At 47.4% G+C, this 25,115-nt stretch overlaps 1 protein-coding gene across 1 annotated transcript in view; it reads right to left on the bottom strand.

Annotated features, from left to right (window-relative positions):
• LOC119163379 (uncharacterized) overlaps positions 1-25,115 on the bottom strand; it is a 40,652-nt gene that overhangs the window by 1,979 nt on the left and 13,558 nt on the right. Inside the window, exons 2-10 of the mRNA XM_075887608.1 lie at positions 24,327-24,359; positions 17,209-17,385; positions 16,183-16,334; positions 15,939-16,031; positions 13,670-13,900; positions 11,687-11,801; positions 5,172-5,351; positions 3,669-3,826; positions 908-997 (exon numbers count right to left, since the gene is read on the bottom strand). Of these exons, the coding sequence (XP_075743723.1) occupies positions 908-997; positions 3,669-3,826; positions 5,172-5,351; positions 11,687-11,801; positions 13,670-13,900; positions 15,939-16,031; positions 16,183-16,334; positions 17,209-17,385; positions 24,327-24,359 (1,229 nt within the window). The remainder of the gene's footprint in view (positions 1-907; positions 998-3,668; positions 3,827-5,171; positions 5,352-11,686; positions 11,802-13,669; positions 13,901-15,938; positions 16,032-16,182; positions 16,335-17,208; positions 17,386-24,326; positions 24,360-25,115) is intronic.

Below are 25,115 nucleotides of genomic sequence, written 5' to 3'. Positions count from 1 at the left end.
ATGACTCGCTTTGGTGGTTCAGTGACTGTACGCAGTTCTTTCTGCTCTTTCTATCTTAACAATGTAGCTAAAGTGGTTATTTGGGCGTGTTGGTATGACATCGCGGAAAAAACAAACAGCGTGAAAAACGAGAGACCAGGCGAGGAAGTACACATGCGGAGCGCTGAATTGCAACAAAAACTGTATTCTTCAAACGACGCATATGTATACCTATGCATTGGAGCTTACCCGTGAAATAATGCAATCCTTGGAGGTTGCTAGACTGAAGGACGCATTCGTGAGTAAACCTTCGCTTACCCTCTCAGAAAAGAAAGTTGTCTTTTTATCTGGTTGACTTCACGAGCTATGAGAATGATTTTATGGTTTTTTCTTCGACTATCACTTTTGTTTCTTCCTGTTTCGTTCCATTGCATAGGTATATATGCGTGGTTTGAAGAATAAAGTTTTTGCTGTGAGTCAGCACTCTGCATCTGTACTTCTTCGTCTGTTCTCTCGTTTTTCGAGCTGTTTTTTTAATATTAACTATCTAGTTCACTGTAGCATAACAGAGACCCGGAAATGAAAAACCGCAATACAGGGCTTGCCTTCACGGCACACGTGGTGTCCAACCGCGGTGTATGCAGGCTAAATGATGAACAGAAACGTGTCTGTAGCCAAACGATCATTGGAATAACATGCTATCAGGATAGCTAACAGGGGAACTTGTGAACAGTAGAATGTTGCTAAACAGCATTTCAGATACAGCACCCTATTGTTCATGCACTATATAACACTTGAACGAAAGGCGAACAAAAGGCGAGTCATTTTTACTTCTTTAACACGAGGGTCAGCTTGCTGTGGCCAATTTCACAATGGTACGCATCACAATTACTGAGAAAACTGAGGCGCATTAGGCAAACTCACATACCCTGTACAGCGTTGCAATAATGGCAACTCCGTCCTTTTCATTTGCTGCAACTTCGGCGCTATATTTCTTGTTAGTATAAACCATTTGCATCTGAAAAATAAAAGCAAGAACAGCTACACAGCATTCCCATACAAGTGACCGCTTATTAAAAAAAAGAGACGCAGCGACTTGTGACACCACTGCGTTAGTGCATCATGTGTCATCATGCGACAAGTGAACCTCCATGTAATAATTGCTACGCTGTTGACATAAAGTTGTGAAGGTATTACAAATTATTCGAAGGTCGCTGATTCGGTTCCTGCCCACGTCAGGTCATCTTTCCGGCCACTTTCTTCACAATTCCCTTGCAATTGCTTCTAATCACATCCGCTATACCTTCCTTGGCATATAACTGTCGGTCAGTTCTCATCAACACTTCCATGGTATAAGCTCACACCATCGATATAGCTTTCCCAGTGCGTCATAGTGTACCTCCATGGGGTAGGCGACACCATCGATATGGTGTTTGCAGTGCGCCATAGTGTACCTCCATGGGGTAGGCGACACCATCGATATGGTGTTTGCAGTGCGCCATAGTGTACCTCCATGGGGTAGGTGACACCATCGATATGGTGTTCGCAGTGCGCCATAGTGTACCTCCATGGAGTAGGCGACAACATCCATATGGTGTTCGCAGTGCGCCATAGTGTACCTCCATGGGGTAGGCGACACCATCGATATGGTGTTCGCAGTGCGCCATAGTGTACCTCCATGGAGTAGGCGACAACATCGATATGGTGTTCGCAGTGCGCCACAGTGTACCTCCATGGGGTAGGCGACAACATCGATATGGTGTTCGCAGTGCGCCATAGTGTACCTCCATGGGGTAGGCGACACCATCGATATGGTGTTCGCAGTGCGCCATAGTGTACCTCCATGGAGTAGGCGACAAAATCTATATGGTGTTCGCAGTGCGCCATAGTGTACCTCCATGGGGTAGGCGACAACATCGATATGGTGTTCGCAGTGCGCCATAGTGTACCTCCATGGGGTAGGCGACAACATCGATATGGTGTTCGCAGTGCGCCATAGTGTACCTCCATGGGGTAGGCGACACCATCGATATGGTGTTCGCAGTGCGCCATAGTGTACCTCCATGGAGTAGGCGACAAAATCTATATGGTGTTCGCAGTGCGCCATAGTGTACCTCCATGGAGTAGGCGACAACATCGATATGGTGTTCGCAGTGCGCCATAACTCCATGGGGTAGGCGACAACATCGATATGGTGTTCGCAGTGCGCCATAGTGTACATCCATGGGGTAGGCGACACCATCGATATGGTGTTCGCAGTGCGCCATAGTGTACCTCCATGGAGTAGGCGACAAAATCTATATGGTGTTCGCAGTGCGCCATAGTGTACCTCCATGGGGTAGGCGACAACATCGATATGGTGTTCGCAGTGCGCCATAGTGTACCTCCATGGAGTAGGCGACAACATCGATATGGTGTTCGCAGTGCGCCATAACTCCATGGGGTAGGCGACAACATCGATATGGTGTTCGCAGTGCGCCATAGTGTACCTCCATGGAGTAGGCGACAACATCGATATGGTGTTCGCAGTGCGCCATAGTGTACCTCCATGGGGTAGGCGACAACATCGATATGGTGTTCGCAGTGCGCCATAGTGTACCTCCATGGAGTAGGCGACACCATCGATATGGTGTTCGCAGTGCGCCATAGTGTACCTCCATGGAGTAGGCGACAAAATCTATATGGTGTTCGCAGTGCGCCATAGTGTACCTCCATGGAGTAGGCGACAACATCGATATGGTGTTCGCAGTGCGCCATAACTCCATGGGGTAGGCGACAACATCGATATGGTGTTCGCAGTGCGCCATAGTGTACATCCATGGGGTAGGCGACACCATCGATATGGTGTTCGCAGTGCGCCATAGTGTACCTCCATGGAGTAGGCGACAAAATCTATATGGTGTTCGCAGTGCGCCATAGTGTACCTCCATGGGGTAGGCGACACCATCGATATGGTGTTCGCAGTGCGCCATAGTGTACCTCCATGGAGTAGGTGACAACGTCGATATGGTGTTCGCAGTGCGCCATAGTGTACCTCCATGGGGTAGGCGACACCATCGACATGGTGTTCGCAGTGCGCCATAGTGTACCTCCATGGAGTAGGTGACAACATCGATATGGTGTTCGCAGTGCGCCATAGTGTACATCCATGGGGTAGGCGACACCATCGATATGGTGTTCGCAGTGCGCCATAGTGTACCTCCATGGGGTAGGCGACACCATCGATATGGTGTTCGCAGTGCGCCATAGTGTACATCCATGGGGTAGGCGACACCATCGATATGGTGTTCGCAGTGCGCCATAGTGTACCTCCATGGAGTAGGCGACAACATCGATATGGTGTTCGCAGTGCGCCATAGTGTACCTCCATGGGGTAGGCGACAACATCGATATGGTGTTCGCAGTGCGCCATAACTCCATGGGGTAGGCGACAACATCGATATGGTGTTCGCAGTGCGCCATAGTGTACCTCCATGGGGTAGGCGACACCATCGATATGGTGTTCGCAGTGCGCCATAGTGTACCTCCATGGAGTAGGCGACAAAATCTATATGGTGTTCGCAGTGCGCCATAGTGTACCTCCATGGGGTAGGCGACACCATCGATATGGTGTTCGCAGTGCGCCATAGTGTACCTCCATGGAGTAGGTGACAACGTCGATATGGTGTTCGCAGTGCGCCATAGTGTACCTCCATGGGGTAGGCGACACCGTCGATACGGTGTTCGGAGCCCTGGCCTGAGCCGGATCCCCAGTGGAAGAGCGCGTGCTGGAACACGAACGTGCCTGGCAGCCGACCACCCCGCACCGTCCTGCTCGTTGTGTCCAGCGGCGATGCCCTGAGGGTCACTGTAATGCATGCAACGCACACATGCAACAGTTTTACGTCTATTAAAAGAATAATCAGGCGCCCTTGGCCTATCAGGAAAATGGCGGCAAGTGAAGGTTCGCATGTGTATGCATGACGAAGTACCTTTTCTTTATGCTGGGGTGCACCACGGCTCCATGACGTATTTCCGTCACGGATATGACGTTTTAAAATATTCGCTAAAATCAATGCAAAAAAATTTAAAAAAATCGCAGCTTATCTACGAGGTAAATGATGACGAGTGGGGTGAAGCTCTTCACAGGGAGACTAAACGGACGGACGGTTGCACGGACGCATGGACGGACTGATGGACGTTTCACCCCACTTATCATCATTCACTCCGTGGATATGCTCTGCCACCTTTTTTATTGACATGCAATCCAATTTTATGACTTTGAAAACTGGTTACTACGACGACATGGGACGTATAACCCACGGCGTAAGAAGCTTCGCACCTGAAACGAATATAAAAATTTCCGCAGTGGGCCATCGAACCAGTGACCTCGCGTTCCTCAGCGCGTGACGTTAACCACTACACCACAGAGCGACCTCTCTCCAACATGTTAACGGCAAGCCATTTATATACACCATGCACCGCTGGCAGTCATTTGAGATTGGAAACTTCAGCGTGTTTTAGTGTAATCAGTAGCGAGGTGGAACGACGGGCGCGCGTTTGGCGGGCGCGCTATAAAGGTCGTCATGCCGAGCCACCCTGCCCGTCGTTGTGTGCGCGCGCCTCCATGTGGCGTGGTCCAAACGCGTTTAGATGTTCTCTAGCATGGTGGCTCCCTAGCGCGCGCTTATCTCAGGATTCGGGTACTTTCATACCTCTTTTGCTTCCACCAGAAGTTTGCTTTGAGGTTAGAATAGTTAAGAGAGCACGAACGTCAATTCGGTCACTGCCGCGCTTACGAAAGAAGCGTGCTGCTCACACACTGAAGTAAGAATTGCGAAAATTGTTTGTCCGTGTTCGTTCTGTGTTTGCACATTTCGGACGCGCTTTCTGCTCGTGGTGTGCGCTGTAAGTTTCGAGCCACTTGCCTTTCGTTGCGTGATATTGCAATTTGTTACTGCAGCATTCATTCCTTCGACCTTGTTGCGAAACAATGTAGAAGGAATGCTGAACTACCACTGCGAGGAGACGTTTCACTTTCGTGTAATACCAATTCCTAAAAAAAGGGGGGGATCAACCACCTTTTTTTTCTTTCGATCACATCTACAAAGTCACTGACACTTTACAAGCTTCGGTGAGCAATCAAAATGAATAAAATATAGAAATTTTCATCTTCCTGGAGTGTGACCTAAAGAGGCGACGTGAGTACTCACGAGAAAGGCCGTCGCTGGTCACCGTGAAGTTTTCGAAGGGCACGTCGTGGCCCTCGAAGTGGAGCGCCTTCAGGGAGATGTCGTGCAACACGCCGAACGTCTCGATGTTGACGGGCGACTGCTGCCTGCCACCGCACGAGTTGTTGGCGATGCAGCGGTGCTGGGACCACGACCCCGTCGCTGCAAGATGGAGCATGCACGGAATGATGGAAGAATGGAAGACAGCAAGTGGATGACTGGACTGAGACTGAGTGACGACGTGCTGTAATAACTTGGATGGCTAGCTTCAATCAATCAATCAATCAATCAATCAATCAATCAATCAATCAATCAATCAATCAATCAATCAATCAATCAATCAATGGGCTTTATTGCCATTGAAAAGAAGGAGTGCGGTACAGACAGCTCAAGCTGTCTCGATTCCGGCAAGGTCTCGATCCCGTCACAAGTTGGTCATACAGCATCATGACGACCGATGATGCACGACATTAGTCTGCATAAATAAACACGATCAATATTTTTTCCCCATCCCCTGCCATTGTGTTTAGCCGACGCTATAACAACGCAACAGTGGAATGTCTACAATAACGCAATCATATTGTATAAAGTTATTACAACTCACCTACACTATACTATAGCAGCTGAGTGATGTAATTGTCTCGTTTGTAAGCCGGTGCATGACATTGGGTGCGAAGAGGCAATCTATATTAAATGAGAAGCATTTCTTGGAAAACCCAACGTACTCTGATCATTTATGTCTTCGCATTTATGATCACTGCCAGCTGGACACGTTTGCATAAGTTCATCTATGTAGCCACCTACGTCTGTGTGTCCTCGTGATCGCTTCCTTTACTTGGTGTTAACCAAAGTAGGCATAGGAGAGCAAAAGGGTTTGATTAATACGACTGTCTGGTCATGACGTGACTAACGTAGAAATGCCGCCACGTACGCAATCAGACCCTTTTTTAGACCCCTGTGACACATACCCGTGTTCCATAGGTGGCGGTATGCGAGTATGCGCCACAGGTAATCGACAATTTATATTCACGAAGGAACCGTGAAAATAGATATTGGTAAATTGAATGCGACAGTATTCAGAAAAAAAGCCAACATCAACAGCGTTGCCCCGACGAGTGTAAAAAAATAAAGATCAAGATGCGAACAGGAACCTAACCCAAGAAACCTTTTAAGCGAAATCCAATTGTACTCTACCACAGAGCCGCGCCAAGCCTTGAAACTGCTTCGAAAAAAGAAAGACCCTATGTTGGCCTAATGAGAAGACAACGTCAGTTATGATTGAAGTGCTGGCCATCTATCTTTATAACAAAACAGTAAACATTTCATGTGTACTCCTATCATGCAGGAATCATGTCGGGTTAACGTCAATTGTGGTTCTAGTGTTGACTCCACTTTTGTAGTAGTCTAATAAACATCACATCTGTACTCCTATGTTTCAGCAAGCTGTATTCAAACGTTTCTCAACTCCGGAGGAATGCAATAACGAAAGTTACGTATGATATGAAACTTACGTAGGACGTTACGTCAGACCACAAGTTACCTTTTAAACACTAGTGTACACGACGATGTGAGCACTACACTTAACACTTACAAAAACACGTTGAGCTATGTGCTGACGCTTAGCTCAAGGCAAAAAAATGCAGCCAAAACAATCGCTGGCCTTCTGTGTCACATGAAACCGATTCCCACAAGGTGTAAAATCTGCCTTTTTTTTTTGGTGTTCAAGAAAGCGTATATTCCAACTTTAACTTTTCCCTTTCTTCTATACCCACAGCATTGCAAATAATAACGTTTGTTGAGGTTTAACGTCCCAAAACCACTATATAATTATGAGAGACGCTGTAGTGGGCGGCTCCGGAAATTTTGATCACCTGGGGTTCTTTAACGTGCACCTAAACCTACGCCTTTATCGAAAATGTGGCCGCCGCAGTCCGGATTTGATCTCGCACCCTGTGGGTCCGCAGCCGAGTGCCTCAGTCACTGTACCACTGGGGCGGGTCACACCCCTGCAAATTCTAGTGAACTAATAGAACAAATGTGCGTTTATTACGTAAATGCAGACTTACCTTCATTACCGTAGTTCCAACAATGCATGCCTAAAGAAAAAGACAGACGATAAACATTTAAACGAAAAGAAAAATGGCGGATGTACAAATATTTATGCAGAAAGAAAAACTACCAAGATAGTATTGTGCAATGATTCTTACAATTTTTCTCTCTTTGTTGTGTATGTTTGTACACACGGTACATTTAAATCGCACGAATACGAGATGCCATTATGACCGTCGTTGGCCTTTCATCGTTACGTTATATAGGATGAAAGAGTCTAGTCGGAGGAGAAGAAGAATCATTGCAAAATACCGCACACAAGCTGCGATACGTGCCTCTCATAAGCCCCAAATGCCATCATAGCATACACAAACTTCAGGTTGCACTGATAAGAGCGGTAGTAGTAGTTAAAGCATGCCACTCGCAACGCGCATGAGAAAATAAGAAGAGAAGGTAAGTGTGGGACAGCAGGGCTGGCGATGATGAACCTGCGAACAATGAAAAAAAAAAGGAAGTGATATGCATTAGCACACGAATAGTTTTGCGTCGTTAAGCCCACGCGTAAGCAGGCCCATTTTTGACTTTCAGGCAACTATCAGTCCTCGTCAAGGCACAGCACAACTAAAACGTTGGAGGTGTTTTGCTAGTAATTGGTGGGTATACAGGACGACAGATTCTGCTAACTAACTAACTAACTAACTAACTAACTAACTAACTAACTAACTAACTAACTAACTAACTAACTAACTAACTAACTAACTAAGTAAACTAACTTACTAAAGCAGATTAACTGATGGACGATATCTAACTAACAGACGCCTATATAGCTAACTGGCTATAGCTAACCGACTGGCTTATTATCTAAAGGAAACTAGCTGACTGACTGACTAACTACCTCACCGACTGACTAACTAGCTGACTGACTCACTAACTAGCAGAATGACTGACTATCTAACTATCTGACTGACTATCTAACTAGCTGACTGACTGACTGACTGACTAACTGTTGAAGTAAATAACCAACACCGGTACATTTTTTTTCTTTGTCGATATTTTCCTGTAGAGTTTGTCGATACATTTACAGATGCAATTTATCGAGTGGCACCTCGTCCCAGTAGGGAAGGCTACGCGCGCGAAAAAGTACATTGTTTGCCAGCAAACGTAGTGCCTAAAGCATGGTAAAAATGTCAACTAAATCATGCTACTTTTTGATAAATAAGGCTTCAACACCTTGTCGTAAGTTCAGGATAGCGCTCTTTCTAAAGACAAATTTAGTGCAGGCGTGAGCACCACTCAGTGATCTCTGAGCATGGCTCATATGACATGGTCAAATTGTTTGCTTGTACCCCGATCATGCGAGCACCTCGATCATGCGCATCATAATTGCCTTCCTTGCGCAAGTTGCCGAGAAGAGCGACTTACCTCACACACAGGAGACATCACTCCTAAATTTGTCAACAAGTTACGGAACCCAACCAGAAATCAGCGCATAGCCTCTACTCAATTTCTTCGCAATTTCGGTTCTGCGGAGACCCAGGTCCCTTCAACAGCTGGCAGAAAACTGCCGAAGATCATCACAAGAACGTCCCAACCATTACCACACCACGGAGTTTTGGGAAACAGCCTTGGCCAGCTCCAATGATCAGCTAAGGTAGCATGCTCCAGAGGGTCCAGGGCTCTGCCTGAGGTCAAGGCATCGTGGAGTAAGAGTGCCTCTCCTTGGGTACCTTGTAAATAAATATTTTCATTCTATCGCTGTCTCTCTCCCGAGAAAGTACGTGATTGTCCCGAAAGTGGAAGATAGGTGCTCAAATTTGACGACTGAGATAGAACACATTCACTGTAAGACACGCGGGCTTGCCAGAGCGCTCGGCGTTGCAATACTTGCGTGGCATCCTCTTCGCAGCATGATGATGATGATGATGATGATGCCTCTACCATGGCTCCTACCCACTCAGCGTCGCAATAATTGTGTGGAATCGTCTGCGCAGCATAATGATGATGATGATGATGTCTCTGCCATGGCTCACCTATGCGTCACCTCCCAATTCTAGCCACCATAGCTCACCCACTCAGAAGGTTTTCCCGAGAATAGATTGTATGAATTATTTGGACATTTCAAGCTTTCTGCGACGGATTGATTGGCGTTGTTGGTGAATATGAATCATATCGAAGGCAGTGGTGCATACCCTCTGAACCCTCTGAAGAAGTTTGAATTAGAGACAGGTGCCGCTGGGTATAATGGAGCCCCTGTATTATTCCCAGAAATTATCATCGATTAGCAGACATTGCGCCTTGAAATGAGGCTCTATGTAGAACACAGTTCGTAATGTCGGCTTACATAGAGATCACCAGAATTGTTGGCGTTTCATAAACGAACTGCGGCGTCGTTTGTCTCCATGACAGGGTGCGAGATTCACCCGTGGAAGATACAATACAGGAAAATAACGTGTGCGACTTATCAATATTCTTAGTTTGTTAACCTTTTTATTTTCCCTATTTTAGCCTACTACCACTGGAATGTTTCTTGTGGTGGGTTCAACCACCACATCAACAAAAACAACTAAACAAAACAACGCATTAGTTTCATTATTCATTATTATATCCCTTTATTTTTCAATGTCTTGTACGTACCTGGCTCTCTAACCTTGGCTGACGTTTCCAAGAACAGGAGCCTTTTAGTGCTGCTGCATGCCCAGGCAGCAAGGGGGATTTGTGCGTGCTAGCGATTTTCGAAATTTGAAGAGTTACCGTGGGGAACTTCTTTGAATAGAGCTCGCAGAAGGCCTCTCAGTAAATGCAGGCCCGTTAGATTTTGGTGCTGTAGCAATGAATGAACGTACTCGTGCCTTATCCATCTAGCATAGACTCATGCCGAAAACCTTTGTCGTAATATGACACATGATTTCTGCAAAGTCAGTTCCGCGAAACTTCGCAAGGTGGCGGAAGGGTTAAGGGCTAGGACAGAGAGAAGTTTATTTTGCAGAAAGGCAGAGAGGTCGGCCCGAGCACTAGTATGCTCTAGCCTGTTACTCTGCACTGGGGAGGGGAATGCGTAATGGATGTAATGGAAGAAAAAGAGTAATGGATGATGAAAGGGAGTGTGTACAGTTCCGTCACGTTGGCGCAGTGCTATATACTCGGATCCAGTCCACTGGATTGTAGGAAAGGTGTGACTTCTCTTACGAGCACAGTTGCACTGTTGGCATCAAGCTGTACGGTCCAACATCATCTTATCAGTTAATTGCCTGTTATGCAGTGCTTCAGTAGAACGAATCAGTTTTTGTCGTTCTTGTGCGTATGCTGGGCAGGTACAAAATGTGTGCGCAAGTGTTTCTGGCACTTGACCATGATCACAATTGGGACCGCCGTCACTGCAGCCGATGATAAGTGCGTAACATCTTGTGAAAGCCACGCCAAGACAAATCCTGTGTGCAACTTCACACGTAAGGACGAGACTAAACCAGAGTGACGACATCGGTGATTGCACCAACAAAGGGAAGTTTCACATGTCTTGTAAATTAAAAGGACACACCGCAAGAAAAGATGAGACATTTCGTCTTGAACAGAATGGAATTTATAACACTTAGCTTCATTATTGTTTCTGACATATTCACATGTATTTCCACGTGGCTTCATGTCAGTCACAGATCCAGAGCTCCCCCTTCCCCCCCTCCACCCCCCCAAAAAACCCGTCAACATGCTCCATCCTCTTCCTTCTGTGCCTGTCGTCCACCTATTACCGTTTAGTACAAACGAAAGAGACCACTGAGAACACTATAATTAACAATTTGCAGTGCCCAGGTGGTCGAAATTTCCGGAGTCCTTCTCTATGACATCTCTGATAATCATATGGTGGTTTCAGGACGTTAAACTATACATATCGATTGATCGATCGATCAATCAATCAATCAATCAATATTTATGCTGTGATATGATTCTTGTGACGATAGTAACTACTAAAAACATAGTCAGGAACCGCCTCCTCCGGTTTTACTTCAATCCACCTTCCGCCCCCCACTCACACAATAAATGAGATGTTGGATACGCCCCTGCTTCGTGCTACAATCGGGGGTGGGGGTCAATTTTTCTTACTTAAAATTTGTCGAAGGTCTAGTGTTCTTCAGTGTCATTATATTATACGCCCCTACCTGTCTGTTTTTTTCCCTTGTGCAGAGCAGCACTCCAGAACACAGGACTTCAGCTCGATTACCGAGTCCTTTTATAATAACCGTTTTTTCCAATGTCCTCCCTCTATCTCCCGTTTCGAGTTCTTGCACAAGAGTAGTCTGGATGTGAAACGTATAGAAGAGTCTTTTGGCTGTTTACGTTTATTCATCGCCATAATCTTCATTTTCACGATGAACCACTTGTCTCCTTTTCAACGTTGTGTAGCAGTGCCGAACATTTTTACTCAGCTATCAGAGTATGAGCATTTCCATATCAGAAGTTCGTGAAAACGGGGCGGCCGTTCAAGGGAGTGACGGGTCGGAAATTGTTGACGAGGGGCTCAGGGCTGCTTCCGTTGCCGTGGTACACTAGCACGTTGCGGAAGGCTTGCAGCTGCAGAAGAGAAAGCACAGCTGCTTTAATATCAGTGGGGCAACGCTAGCATTATTTTGTGGAGAGTCACTTGCACAAAGGGTATATACTCACTTGAAGACTTGCGATTAATAAACGTACAACCAATCCATTCGTTGATTTGTTGATAGATTGGTGATTAATTCATTGACTGATTGAATAATGTGGAAAGTGAATGACATGCCCGAATAGAAGAAATATTGTTTTCCCTACATTGCGTTGAGCCCACACTTTAGTAAGACGTAAGCGAACATATTTGGTTGCTTAGGAATCTTTCGACCTTATTCTCAGTTAAATTGTCTTTTTTTCGTGGCTTCATTAACCGAATAGCCAGTGGCGTACCAACTCTCTCTCTCTCTCTCTCTCTCTATATATATATATATATATATATATATATATATATATATATATATATATATATATATATATATATATATATATATATATATATATATATACAAGAGAATCATAGAAGTGATAATGTTGGCAAAATTTCACTGTGTTGTTACAGAGCCTCGTAACAATTTCATTCTCCCGTAGGAACATAATTGAGTAATTACTGTTAAGATGGAAAACTACACTACGCTTCTTCGTTTCCCTAGCGTGCAGCCAAGTGTGACCTCTGTTGAAAGTGGAGGGGCGGGGGGGGGGGGGGGGGGGGTCGTGCTCCCCTTGCCCCGCCGGCTGATACACCTATGCGAATAGCATCACCTGTAATGAGTTGTTGCTTCCTGTTGGTTGTGTCTTTGCATTAAATTTTCTTTACTTTGTTGTTCATCATGATCTGTACATTATTTTAATGCACAGCATTCTTCACCGACAGCTGCACAAATTTCCTCGCGATCCGTATATGTCTTGTTGTGCAGGACAAGGAAGGAAAGAAAACGTTACCCATAAGATTCCACGCGTGGCACGATATAATAAAAAATTGTACAACAAAGTGCAGTTTACACAAATGAAATATTCGCTCACTTGCACAGAGAAGTTGTGCTAATTAAAAAAAGCATGTACAAGAACTAACAGCATCTACGGCTCACGCACAGAAAGAACGAAAGCCAGCGTGCGAGGTGAAGAAGGATCATGCACTGAAGAAAATGATAACAGTTACGAATAGAGTGCCCTGTAGCGTCCTCCAGAAACGAAACAACCTTCTAACCAATGTTTTCGTTGTTTATAACTTAAGTTCACACTATGAAATTCGGTGGATGCACACTTTTGTACAGGCCGAGTTATGAAGAAACGCGTCTAACCACTGAGGCATATTGATAATATTGTTTGCGCATGCGCGAGTGAACAGTTGATTAACTTGCATAGAGGAGAAATCAAAATGCATCGGCAGCTATGTCTTATACGTATAGACCCACGCGCGTCTTGGATTGATGGGTTCGCGACTGTTGCCTGCGCAGATAAGTTTTCCTGTCTCGTTTCTTCTACGGCGTTGTGCACCTTTGCAGTTAGACAGCGTTTGTGTATCTCCAGTGTTTTCTTTTATCCGTGTTTGCACGCCCAGTCATTTAAGTGAGTGCTAGCTTACAAAAGAGCAGAGCTCGCTGGTATTCTACGGATAAGGAGAGCGTCTGTTTAAATTATTTTGTGTTTATGCTGTTCACGCATACATTTCTAATATGCGCATGACGTATGATAAATAAATAAATAAATAAATAAATAAATAAATCGCAGAAGCAAAGGCTATAAATTAATCATGAAAGACACTAAGGTCTTCGGACATCGACATTAGAGAAAATGTCCAGAAACCCCAATGTTTCTGTTCCTCAAGTGGCCGTGCCTATCCACCTTGCTTCAATTAAAAAAAATGATATTCCGGCATTGATAGGAGTTTGTCGACGTGCCTGCGTTTCGCTGATTTTGCTCGACTGCGCCAGCACAGTCCAGGTGACCGCCTCGGAGCATGGTGGTGTCGTGAGGGATCCCTGGTAGCGAAAGTAAAGCTGCGGATTCCAGGGCATCAGTTGTCGCAGCGGCGGAATGGAAGTGAGGTTCAGTCGCGTGATGCTCTGGTCGCGCATCTGTCGCAGAGCACCCACGATAGCGCTTAGCGCTGAGTTGTCGCTCGAGCTGACCTGTAATGGAAACACAAAACGAGGGACGGAGTCAGCTACTCTGTGAAAGAAACAAAAGTTTCAACAAAACTAAAATAAGCTCTTCACTTGGTGGGGCTGCGGCGTTATTTGAAGCAGTTTGTAAGAATCTGGCATGTTTTTGTCGGTCAAGTGAGAGAAAGAAAAAAATTTATTGCTTGTATATACAGGGAGTAGGTGCGAGACGGCTGGTGTAAGCCGCCACTCAAAACCACTAGGTGGGATCCTCCTTACTGAAGCCCAACTGGCAATCAGCGCGACTCGGGCTTGGTCTACCAGGGTCTTCTGGCTCACCAGGTCGGAACAAACGAGCAGGGCTGCTTGCAAATCCTCTCGCCCCGCCGCGGTGGTCAAGTGGCTAAGGTACGCGGCTGCTGACCCGCAGATCGCGGGATCGAATCTCGGCGGCGGCGGCTGCATTTTCGTTGGAGGCGAAAATGCTGTAGGTCCGTGTGCTCAGATTTAGGTGCCCGTTAAAGAACCCCAGGTGGTCAAAATGTCTGGAGACCTCCACTACGGCGTCTCTTTTAATCATATGGTGGTTTTATGACATTAAACCCCACATATCAATCATCAATACCAATCCTCTCGGTCGTGGTTTGATTTTTCAATGAGGTGAGGGGTCGATTGACATGCCCACACCATGTGTAGTATTTACTGTGCAGACAGGGTCGAAGTATTGTAATACTGCCGGGTACAGCAGTGTATTGGTGCAAAGGCGCAGGAGCAAGCGTTCCTCTGCCTTTGTAAGGTCCCTACAGGGATTAGGATAAATTGCGAGACCGAAGTGCTCGAACTCGGTGATTTCTCGACACATTAATGCTGCATTCGGTTCGGGATCAACTTCGCAAGTGTCTCAAAGTGTTACCCGGTGAGTGAGCACGCGGACAATGGTGTCTGCCATTTCATTGCCTTCGAGGTCCTCGTGAGCTGGAGCCCATATCAGACTTGCTGCTATCGCTAGCAAGCAGCTGTTGTAATTTAATTTTTCCTCGAAGTTGTGACAGTTATACACTGGTAATATCAAACTCTATCAGAGTCGACTTCCAGCCTCACCGATGAGCTAAGGCTGGTTCCGAGGCTCCAGGAGCCAGACAACGCTCTTGGCATATTTGACTGAGGATGCCTCTACAGTAAGCGAGATTCTCTAATGAAGAAGTTAATTCTCTCTCTCTCTCTTGATGGAAGATTAGTTGTCTCGCTCCCACCCTTGCTATAATATTCTAATCATGGCTCTGTGTCATTTTTTTATTTTTTCAATCTGCGCCTTTCTTCTCTTTCTTTCTCTTTTCTCTTTTACTTAGTATGTTTTTTCTTCTCATCTATTTGTTTTTACCTCTTATTTTTTCTCTTCCTTTCTCTCTAGTTCTTTCACCTTACAACCTTTTCACTCTTTGTTCTCTTTCTATATACGTCTTCCTTTCACTATCTTTCAGTCTCTTTTCTTCGTTTTTTTTCGCTCGCTCACTCTCTCTCTCTCTCTGCATTTCATCTCCTCTCCTCATTATCTACCCCTCCTGCTCACCTTACCATCCCCTTACAATTCCATTGCTATGTCATACTGTACAAGGCTATGCTACAAGGCTATGCTATGCTAAAAACTTGTGCACTGCTAAAATCCACTGGGAATAGCGATGATAGAAGGCCACCGTGGAGTGCTCGGAAATCGATTCTCCCGTCCTATCGATTCGCATTTCATCATAACTTGGCGAGCATTTCGGCACTCCACCTGGATAATCATAACGTCTCCGTGACGAGCAAACGTACTGTATAGCCTGTACAGTAACTCTACTGTACCGGCTCCCTTTAACTAGACTACACAGTAAAGGAGCAGTGTACGGTATGTGGTTCGTAAAGTATGTGGTTTCTAAAGGGAGCATGTACTGTCTGTGACTCGTTTAACTCTAGTGCCCAGTAAATGAACACGAGACGTTATGAACAGCTGCAGACCGTAATAGCCACTGCAGTCGTGTATTATAAATTAGATTACCACATTTTACTGACATCTGCGGTTGTATACCTGGAAAAACACTGCAACCACAGCAACACCGTCCCAATGCTTGAGGGCCTCTTCACCCGTGCTGTACTTCGTGTTCATGTGTACGAGGTGCATCTGCAACAGAGAGTACATCTCGAACTTAAGCGAAACAGTAGAATATAAGGGGAAAATGAAAGACTGACAGATTATATATATATGTGTGTGTGTGAGAGAGAGAGAGAGAGAGAGAGAGAGAGAGAGAGAGAGAGAGAGAGAGATATCTTGCCTCCATAGGATAAGTGTAGCCATCGATGCGGTGTTCGGAGCCAAGGCTGGAATTACTTCCCCAGTGGAAATGTAATTGGTCAAACCTGTACCATCCGTTCAGGCCCTCACCGCTGATGCCAACATTACTGGCTTTGCTAGACGATACTTTCACTGTTTCGAAAGACAAACAACACAGTTACAAGCGCGAATCATTCACCTCGCTCAGCTTGAACTTCACACTTCTCGCGTTTTAGCAAATGCTGCAAATGCTGCAAATGCTACCATGACCACGAGAGTGCACGGTGCGCCGTGAGGGATCGAACTCGTGCTAGAAGATCGTACATTAGCTGGCACACTGATTAGTGACCCACAGTTCGTAAGTGTAACACAACACAAACGCGGCACACGCACACACGTGTCACTGTTCTTCTTTTTGTCCTGTCAAGTTTGACTTGTTACGCCCATCACCCAACCCGAGACGATATTGCAAATGCTTCAGTGCCTCCTTCAGTCATGTAAGAATCCTCATTAACATCGCGTCGATAATGCGAGGCATTCAGATCGAGAAGGTGCTTACGGCTGCTTCTTATTATGGCTGAAAAAAACAGGACCACGTGAACCGGTGACTACAAATTCGTGGTCAGCGTCTCTCAGTGAAAGAGGAAAAAAACAAAAACAAACAGAGAATATACCAGGATCTTTGTTGAGTTTTGATCAAAGTTGTATCAACTGTATGTGCTAAAGTGTTGGATAAAGTTAACCATTCACTGCTTTGATGTAAACTCAGTGTACTAAAAATTGATCCAACATTTCTTGCTGGTTCTTCCGTCTCTTGACTCTTGTAAATAATGGCGTGAATGATTCGCCTAGAGAATTACTTAAAATCCGTTCAAGGGCCCTTTCAACATAGTGCCGGTGTGCTTTCGTCTACTAGTTTTTTTATCATATCTTTTTCTGAGGTATTTATGCTACTCCTGGCTTATCTTTTTTTTATCATCGGATAAAGCAGAATACTAGGCGAACAGATTATTCGCACTCAACGTACCCGTGTGGCCATTGTTGACAATGGATATACTTTGCAATGGATCGAGGTACCCATCGTAATAGACCACGTCGAGATTGTCGTAGGTTGTCCTTCTCGTCACTATGTTGATGGGTGATTGGTAGTAGCCGCCGCACTGGTTTTGCACGTCCAAATCAAGATTCGGCCATTGGGCGACACCTGAAAGATGTGGCAGCGAGAAAGGCAACCTGTGAAGCTTTGCACTCGGCTCATAATTGACGAATGACAATAAGCCTTACGACGGCGCATGAGGAAAAACAAACTATTTCTTTAAGTGGGATCGAGAAGCAATTTTCTAAGTAGCCATTTAAAGGACTGTTTTAAAAAAGTTTATTGTTTCATGATTAGACTTTTTAGAATCTGTCGAGTAAGAAGGGAGTATTTATCGTACGGTTAAAAAAATTCTTTCTCCCTTTGTTCCGACGAGCGTATTAAAGCGAGGAAAGGGGAGGAGGGGGATCGACAATGGGTCCGGAAGCTACTACCGTATGTCAGCGCGCATCATAAGCTTAAGCACTTATCCTTTTTTATTTTTGTTCGAACACGCGCCTTACTGTCAGTGTGATTTAAAGTGCGTGAGCAGGCACGTCGCGTCATACAGCGGCAGCTGCTGTAACTATGCAGCTTACCATGCTCAAGTCAGTCAATGGCCGTCGAATCGTGTGTTTTTGACGTGATCATTTTTAATTATAGTGGACATTGTTGAGAAGAAAGCGAGATATTTATGGCTTTGAAAATTAATTGTAAATTCCAGGGCGCAAACTAGGCCACGATGTTTGGCCCTTAGGAGCTTCGACTACCGATCTGCAGCGTTTTCTGACCGGACACAAAAAAGTGTTGCAAGGTGTCTATCCATAGATGAACAACTATGTAAACATACTATATTGTATAAATATTTTGTATGCTAGCTGTTTACGGTAAAAATAGCAGTCCAGCGAACGAAATGTTTTCGACGAAACGTTCGCGTGTTTTTAGTTCGTTATACAAGCTCCCACAATGAAGTTTTAAGTAAAAAAAAACAAATGAGGAGCACATTACTTGTATCTAACATCGGCAATCTTCCAGCGAATCTCACCGTTAATCGCTGAGCTACGAGAATCATATGAGGGACTCTTGAAACGGTTTTCCTGATACTATGGAGGAACAGACTGTTGGTGTGCAGGAGCGTTTTCTACTTTGATTGATAAGGCTCTCACACTTGTCTTGCTGATTTCCACCGGTAGCAGCAACACAAGTTTGATGTCCTGTATACAAACTGTACTCTGTCGACACAGTCAAGAGTTGTATTGTCCCTTGCGGTAATTCAGCACACCTGCTCTGTGGGGTAGGTTTTGCATTATAACACTCCGCTATGGGAATAACAAAGGTGATTATGCTATGGGTGCTCAAGTTTCCAAGGGTCAGGGATGAATACCATTGTCTATTTTGGCACAGAGGAAAAAAGACACCTCTGGAGGATAATGAAGCGGTTACTACAATCGCACGTGCTTATGCAGGGCCTCTTAACTATCACGCAGCTATATATCACGCAGAATGATTCACCACTACTTTTTTCGTTATTGAGGCCTAATTATTAGTCATAGTTGTATTGATAACTTGATCAGCACTCACTTGATTATCAAGAGAAAGAGGGGAAACGAAGGAGAAAATCAGGCAGGTTAACCGTGATGCAGGGTATTATACAATGACACTTAGCTGCGCTATCTTGAACAACTTAAAAAGTGCGTGCTCATTTTTTTCCCGGTTGATAAAACAAGCCCATGAAATATGAAAAATAGCACGTGCACGTGCGCATCTACGCGCAAAAGAAAGCAGCGCCCTCAAACTTACTGCAAGCAACCTCTTTGGATGTCTTTGTATCTCCAACGTGCGTCGCCATATTGCGGCGATTCATTCCACTCGATCGTACGCCGCTATCATTATCCAGATATCACGGCCGATGGTTCTCATGGAAAACGTGGCAAAAGCGCGGTTGTGATTACGGCTCGGCTCTGTGTGACCAAAGCGGCGCTTTCCTTCGGCCGAGTAAGGGCAGATAAGGCGATCCATATTAAGTGTGAATACACTTTATAAGCGACCCCGAACCATCCACCGCCGTCGGCGGCGTCCGCAGTCTTCTCTCTATCTTTAAAAGAAAGAGGACTTGGCGGGCCGCAGCGCGACGCTCTACCGAATAAGCCACGGACGCGACGCTGATATCGGTGTCAGTAACGCGCCTTATATCTTTAACGCCGCTGCGCGCGTCCCCCTCCCCCTTCGCTCGCTCCTCCGCTCTCCTCGCTCGCTGCAGCTGCGCGCGCACCCCTCTCTCTCGCGCGCCTGCCTTCTCTCTCTGTCTCCCGTCGAGAGCGAGTAGTGCGATGGATGTCCCGGAGGCAACGCTACCATCAACAACGAATGCAGTACAACCGAATGCCAGCACTGCACCCGTCGTTGGAGGTGACGGTACCGCGGTGGTTTCGCCGACGTTGGAAGACAAGGCGGCGCTGCGAAGGGCTCTTGAGACCGAACGTTAGCGGGCGAAGCGTGCAGCGGATGCCGAACTGCGTGCTCGCGAGGCCGAGTGCAAGCGGGCGAAGCGTGCAGCGGATGCCGAACTGCGCGCTCGTGAGGCCGAGGACAAGTGGGCGAAGCGTGCAGAGGATGCCGAACTTCGCGCTCGCGAGGCCGAGGACAAGCGGGCGAAGCGTACAGCGGATGGTGAACTGCGCGCTCGCGAGGTCGAGATGAGGCGTCAGCATCGAGTTGCGAACGCGGCCCAAGAAGCGGAACGACAACGCAAGCGTCAGGCGGAGAAAGGCGATGAAGGCCGGCGTCAAGACGCCGCTCGCAATCGTCAACGGCGAGTGGACGTTCCCGAAGCCGTTCGAGCCAGTGAACGTGCCGCGCGGGAGAGGGTGCGAGCCCTGGACTTTGCTCGTCCGGACGCGCGTTTCAAACGCGACTTTGTGGATCGCAGCTTCGGTCACAGCTGCGCCGTGTGTGACCAGCTGTGGTTCGATAACAACCTGAGCTGTATTTCCGGCGTGAAGAACGAGTCCAACAGGTTGAACGCATTGCGGGTTCTTTGGAACGAGTTCGGAAGACGGTCGGGCGAACACCGATGCGACGACATGGATGCGCAAGACCCGCGGCTGGCTCCCTTCGGTGCGTTCCGGGTGTGTGCGTCTTGCCGAGAGTCCCTGCTGGCCGGGCGGATTCCGCCGTTGAGCAAGAGCCACGGCTACGCGTACCCGCCTCGTCCCGCGGACCTCCCCGATCTGAACCCGGTGGAAGAGCGCCTCATCTCGCCTCGATTCCCTTTCATGAGCATCAGGCGGCTCACGCGGGGCAACGGTCAGTACGACATTAAGGGACAGATCGTGAACGTGCCCATCGACGTTCCGAGCGTGGTGGAGTGTCTTCCGCGGCTGGTTCCCGAGGACGTTGCGATAGACGTGCACGTGAAGCGGAGGCTGGTGAGTCCGGCTACGTACAGGCGTGGACTGGTGAAGCGCGGTAACATCTTGGCGTGGTTGAAGCACCTGGAGCATGCGGCGTGTGCATCGACTGGAGTCGGCTGGGTGTCTTCGATGACGATGATGCGGCCGTTTGTGAAGGTGAACGCGCCCAGGGGGGAGACGACGCGGATGACATCGAGACTGTCCCCGAGAACATAGATTTGGACGACCCCGTGCAACTAGCCATTGCCCTCAATGCCATGTCAAAGACGATCTTCTTTTATGAGGAGGGTGAGCAACGACCGCGCGGTCTCTTGATGAGAGATGATGGGGAGCGAAGCGGTGAACTGGACGATGCCGCTGCCGCTGACAAGCTGATCGATCAGTCGCATACCCTGCACCTCGCTCCGGGTGAGAACCGCGTCCCACTGGCGCTCTTCACGGATGCGTATGCGGAAGAGCTCGCCTTCCCCACGATATACATGGGCGTGCCTCGCAAGATCATCGGTCCGCGTTCCACGCCATTCGCCATGGCCAGCAGCGAGATACGGCGCACCGACCGGCGTGGAGCAACGCCGGAGCACGTCTTGTACGTGGCCGCGAAGGTGATGCGGTACAACGTTGCGGAAAGCAACATGATGTTTCGCACCAACGAGACCACTGGTTCCATCACGCGCGAGCAGCTCGAGAGTGGCGGTAAGAAGTTCCTGGAGGAGTTGCTGGACCACCACCTCGCATTCATGCGGGGCGTTCCAAATACGGTCCAGTACTGGCAGGATCGCAGGAGTGAACTCTTCGCAATGATCCGCCAGTTGGGCAAGCCGCACGCGTTCCTGACCATGTCCGCGTCCGAGGTCCACTGGGAGCGCCTGCTCGAGACCCTGGAGCGGCTGCGGGTTGGGCCCGACGGCACGCCTCGGCCCGTGTCCGAGATGATGGCCTGGGAGCGCGTGGAGCTCGTGAACAAAGACCCCGTTGCCTGCGCGATGTACATCAACAGGATCTTCGACGTCATCATGAACGTGCTCGCCAACCGAAACTGCTCGCCGTTCCACCCGTACGTGATCCGGGATTACTTCAAGCGGGTGGAGTTCCAGCAGAGAGGAAGCGCGCACGTGCACGTGATCCTGTGGCTTGAAGAAGCGCCCGACGAGGAGCTCACCGGTGAGGAAGGTGTCATGCCCAAGACCCTCAAGATGGTGGCCCAACTCCTCACGCTCGACACTACGCTCCTCAGGCTGCCGCGCACGCAGACGCATCAGCACACCCACACGTGCTAACAAGCGCGGCCGCACCAAGTGCCGGTTCGGGACGCCCTTCATGCCCAGTGATGAAACGAGGATCGTGGTGCCGTTTCCACCTGCGCCGGAGGGAGACGATGCTGAGAGTGAGCGGGAACGCCAGCGTCTCAAGGCCCTCAAGAAGAAGTATGATGAAATGCACGAGGGCCTCGAGTCCGGCGACCCCGTACTCTCCACAGTTGATCTCCTCTGCCTCACGGAGACCTGGAACCACTCCTCCGGTGACTGCGCTGCCGATGTCTCCCTGAGTGGCTACGATCGCGTGACCCGGGCCCTCGCCGAGAGAAGGGCTGGTGGAGTGGACGTCTGCCTAAAGCGCTACCAGCCCTTCAGTGAAGAGCTCAGGCGACAGCAGGACCGGACCCAACTCCTGGTCTTACAGCGTGCCGACCTCGCTCCTGATGCATCGCCGCGAACGTGTCCCGCTGACGACCCGTGCTCCTTCGCCCGGAGTGGAAGCCGGGGCGAGTACTGCGCCGTGTGCTTGGTTGGACACGTCTACGCCAACGTCCTCTCGCATGCCGTGTGTACTTCGCCGCTCAGAGACGACTGGCCGTACGCCTCCGTCTACACCAGTGCCTACTCCGGCGATGTCGTCCTGGTTGCGACCGTCTACCTGGCCCCGAACCTCTCGAGAGATGACGTCTTGGAGCAGATGGATGCGGCGATGGAGAGTGAGTCTGTGCGCGCGTGTCCCTCGGTTCCGATTGTGGTGGTGGGTGACTTTAACGTGGACGTTAGAAAGGACAATGGCTGGTTGGTTGACCACATGCTGAACAATTACTCGATGACGTGTCTGTCTCTTGAGTTTCCGACCACGATCAACGGTGGCTTCATAGACTTGGCGTTCAGTAGGAACTGTACTGTCCGCTCCGTCTTGCCGGATCCGCTCACCGTACATTTCTCGGATCACAAAGCGCTGGTACTAACCGTGAGATACAACGATAACACGAATAGGTGCTAATCTGTAGTGTAGTTTTTTTGTGTGTGTGACGCGCTCGCGATGTGTGCACTTAATGCATCGTACGAAAATCGTGAAGTGTAAATAAATAATACTTCGTATATAATGTATCATTGTACAAATGCTTCATGACAAACAACACTTAAATTCATTAATTACACTTTAATCATCATCATCAGTAATAAAACTCCCAAGCATTTCCCCGACAGTTAACATGGTTAAGTGCGAATGCACGGGGTGATGCTATGAGGGGGAGTAAAGTTAAAATCCGTTGGCATTCGCCAGTGAGTTAACGTAAACTCCCCCGTGTGATCAATTTGCGATTCCCAGGAACCATTACACCATAAAGGCACCATAGTGTGATTATTAAATATAATAGTGCGAATTAATAAATACTCCTCATAGCATCACCCCGTGCATTCGCACTTAACCATGTTCACCCTCGGGGAAATGCTTGGGAGTTTTTTTTTTTTTTCATTGATAACTCACAGTGAACCTGGTTGGGGGCGCAGCTTTCTAATGCGCGCGGAAGTATTGTCATGATGAAGTTTTCATATTTAGCGGGCTGTGTTTATCAACGAAAAAAAATGAACGCGCAATTAGAACATTTATGATAGTAGCGCATTTAGATATAATTGCAATGTGCCTACATATGCATCGTTGACATACTGGTAATTAGATGCGTACTTGGCAAGTTACAATATAAATATAACTATTTTATTATTATTCATTAACATAAAATATAGAAGCCGCTTCAACAGTGCACTACGAACAACATAAACTAGGTTTGCTTTTCGTAACGGCATTCGTATTTTTGTTGTTGTGCTGCGAGGTAGTTTGGACGCCCTGTATTGAAACATTCCCTCGTAGCAACGATGGGATCCGAGCTCCAGCATGCTGACGTCTTTAAGTGGTAATGCCTAAGAAATAAACAAAGAACTAACGCAAAGCAAGCTAGCAGATTCGCACATTTTCAGCAGTATACCAACAGTCAACGGGCTGACAGATTTCCTGCTGGTACTTGTTATTACTAGCAAATACAATTAGGTCATGTTTTTTAAGTGCCAAACAACAGACGATGGGCAGCTGTTTTGTTTTATTATGAAAGGATAATCTGAATGTGAGAGCCGTGACTAGTATGCTTATACTAAACATTAATTCAAATATGCAACCTTCACTTCGGCATGCTAACGTCAATGCTCGAAAAAAAAAACGAGCGCCGTTCAAGTTCAATTGTTTTACGGTTAAGCGACTTTCTCCACGCAAAAAAGAAAAATCGCGCAGGAATATTCACTTCTGCTGAACTAAATCCTTGTTTCGATGCCTATTTGTTGTAATCTCTTCCATAATGCTCGTAGCAAGACCTTTATACACCAGGACAGCGAGCACGACACTCACCATCTCCGTACGTCCATTCATCCTCGCAGCGACCTGAGAAAGGAAAAAAGAAAGAGTGAGCACGACGCAGGTAGCCGTAACAAACCTGAAAAACGTGGAAGTCCGCGCTGATCTACGTGATGTGATTCGAAATGCAGGTTACACGGCACACAGAGGGGTCTTTTTTTCATTCACGCTGTAGTTTTGCAGAGACTGAGATAATGATAAACGCACAAGTCATTCCGTTTTGTGAAGGTGTGTGACCAACGAAGCTTATTAGCCAACTTCACAGAGGTGACATGGCGGAAGCTCGTTGATGTAAAAGGCCAGGCTATGGGCGTGCGCATCAACGTTCAGGCCACTGCGCAGTCTAGCGCCTCAAATGGTCGGTGGCATCGTCATCGAGGTGCACAAAATTTGGCGTTTGCTCACCGAACCCAAGTAGAAGAGCACATTTTCCTGCTTAGCGCCATGCGCGATGTATTTTTTTTTTGCCTTGGTTGAAGGTTGCACTACTACACACGTATTTCAATAACCATTTTACGAAAATTAAGCTTACATCCTTACCCCAATCTTTACTAACGTTGGTTTCACGTCTAAACACACTCACAGGCTGGGAAGACGCCTTTTATTTGTGGGGGGGGGGGGTATTTAAATTGTTTTGTATGAAGGCACCGACAACTTTTCTCGCTGTGTTGATTCTTTGACGTTGCCCTGCGGCTCACGCGTCTAAGTCTACACCAATCCTCTTAATGTTGGCTTAACTTCTGAACGCAAAATGCACTGCTGGGATGGCAATTTTCGTAGGGT

The sequence above is a fragment of the Rhipicephalus microplus genome, chromosome 3 (assembly GCF_043290135.1).
Source record: "Rhipicephalus microplus isolate Deutch F79 chromosome 3, USDA_Rmic, whole genome shotgun sequence".
Classification (NCBI taxonomy): Eukaryota; Metazoa; Arthropoda; class Arachnida; order Ixodida; family Ixodidae; genus Rhipicephalus; species Rhipicephalus microplus.
This window is presented reverse-complemented; position numbering and strand designations above follow the sequence as displayed.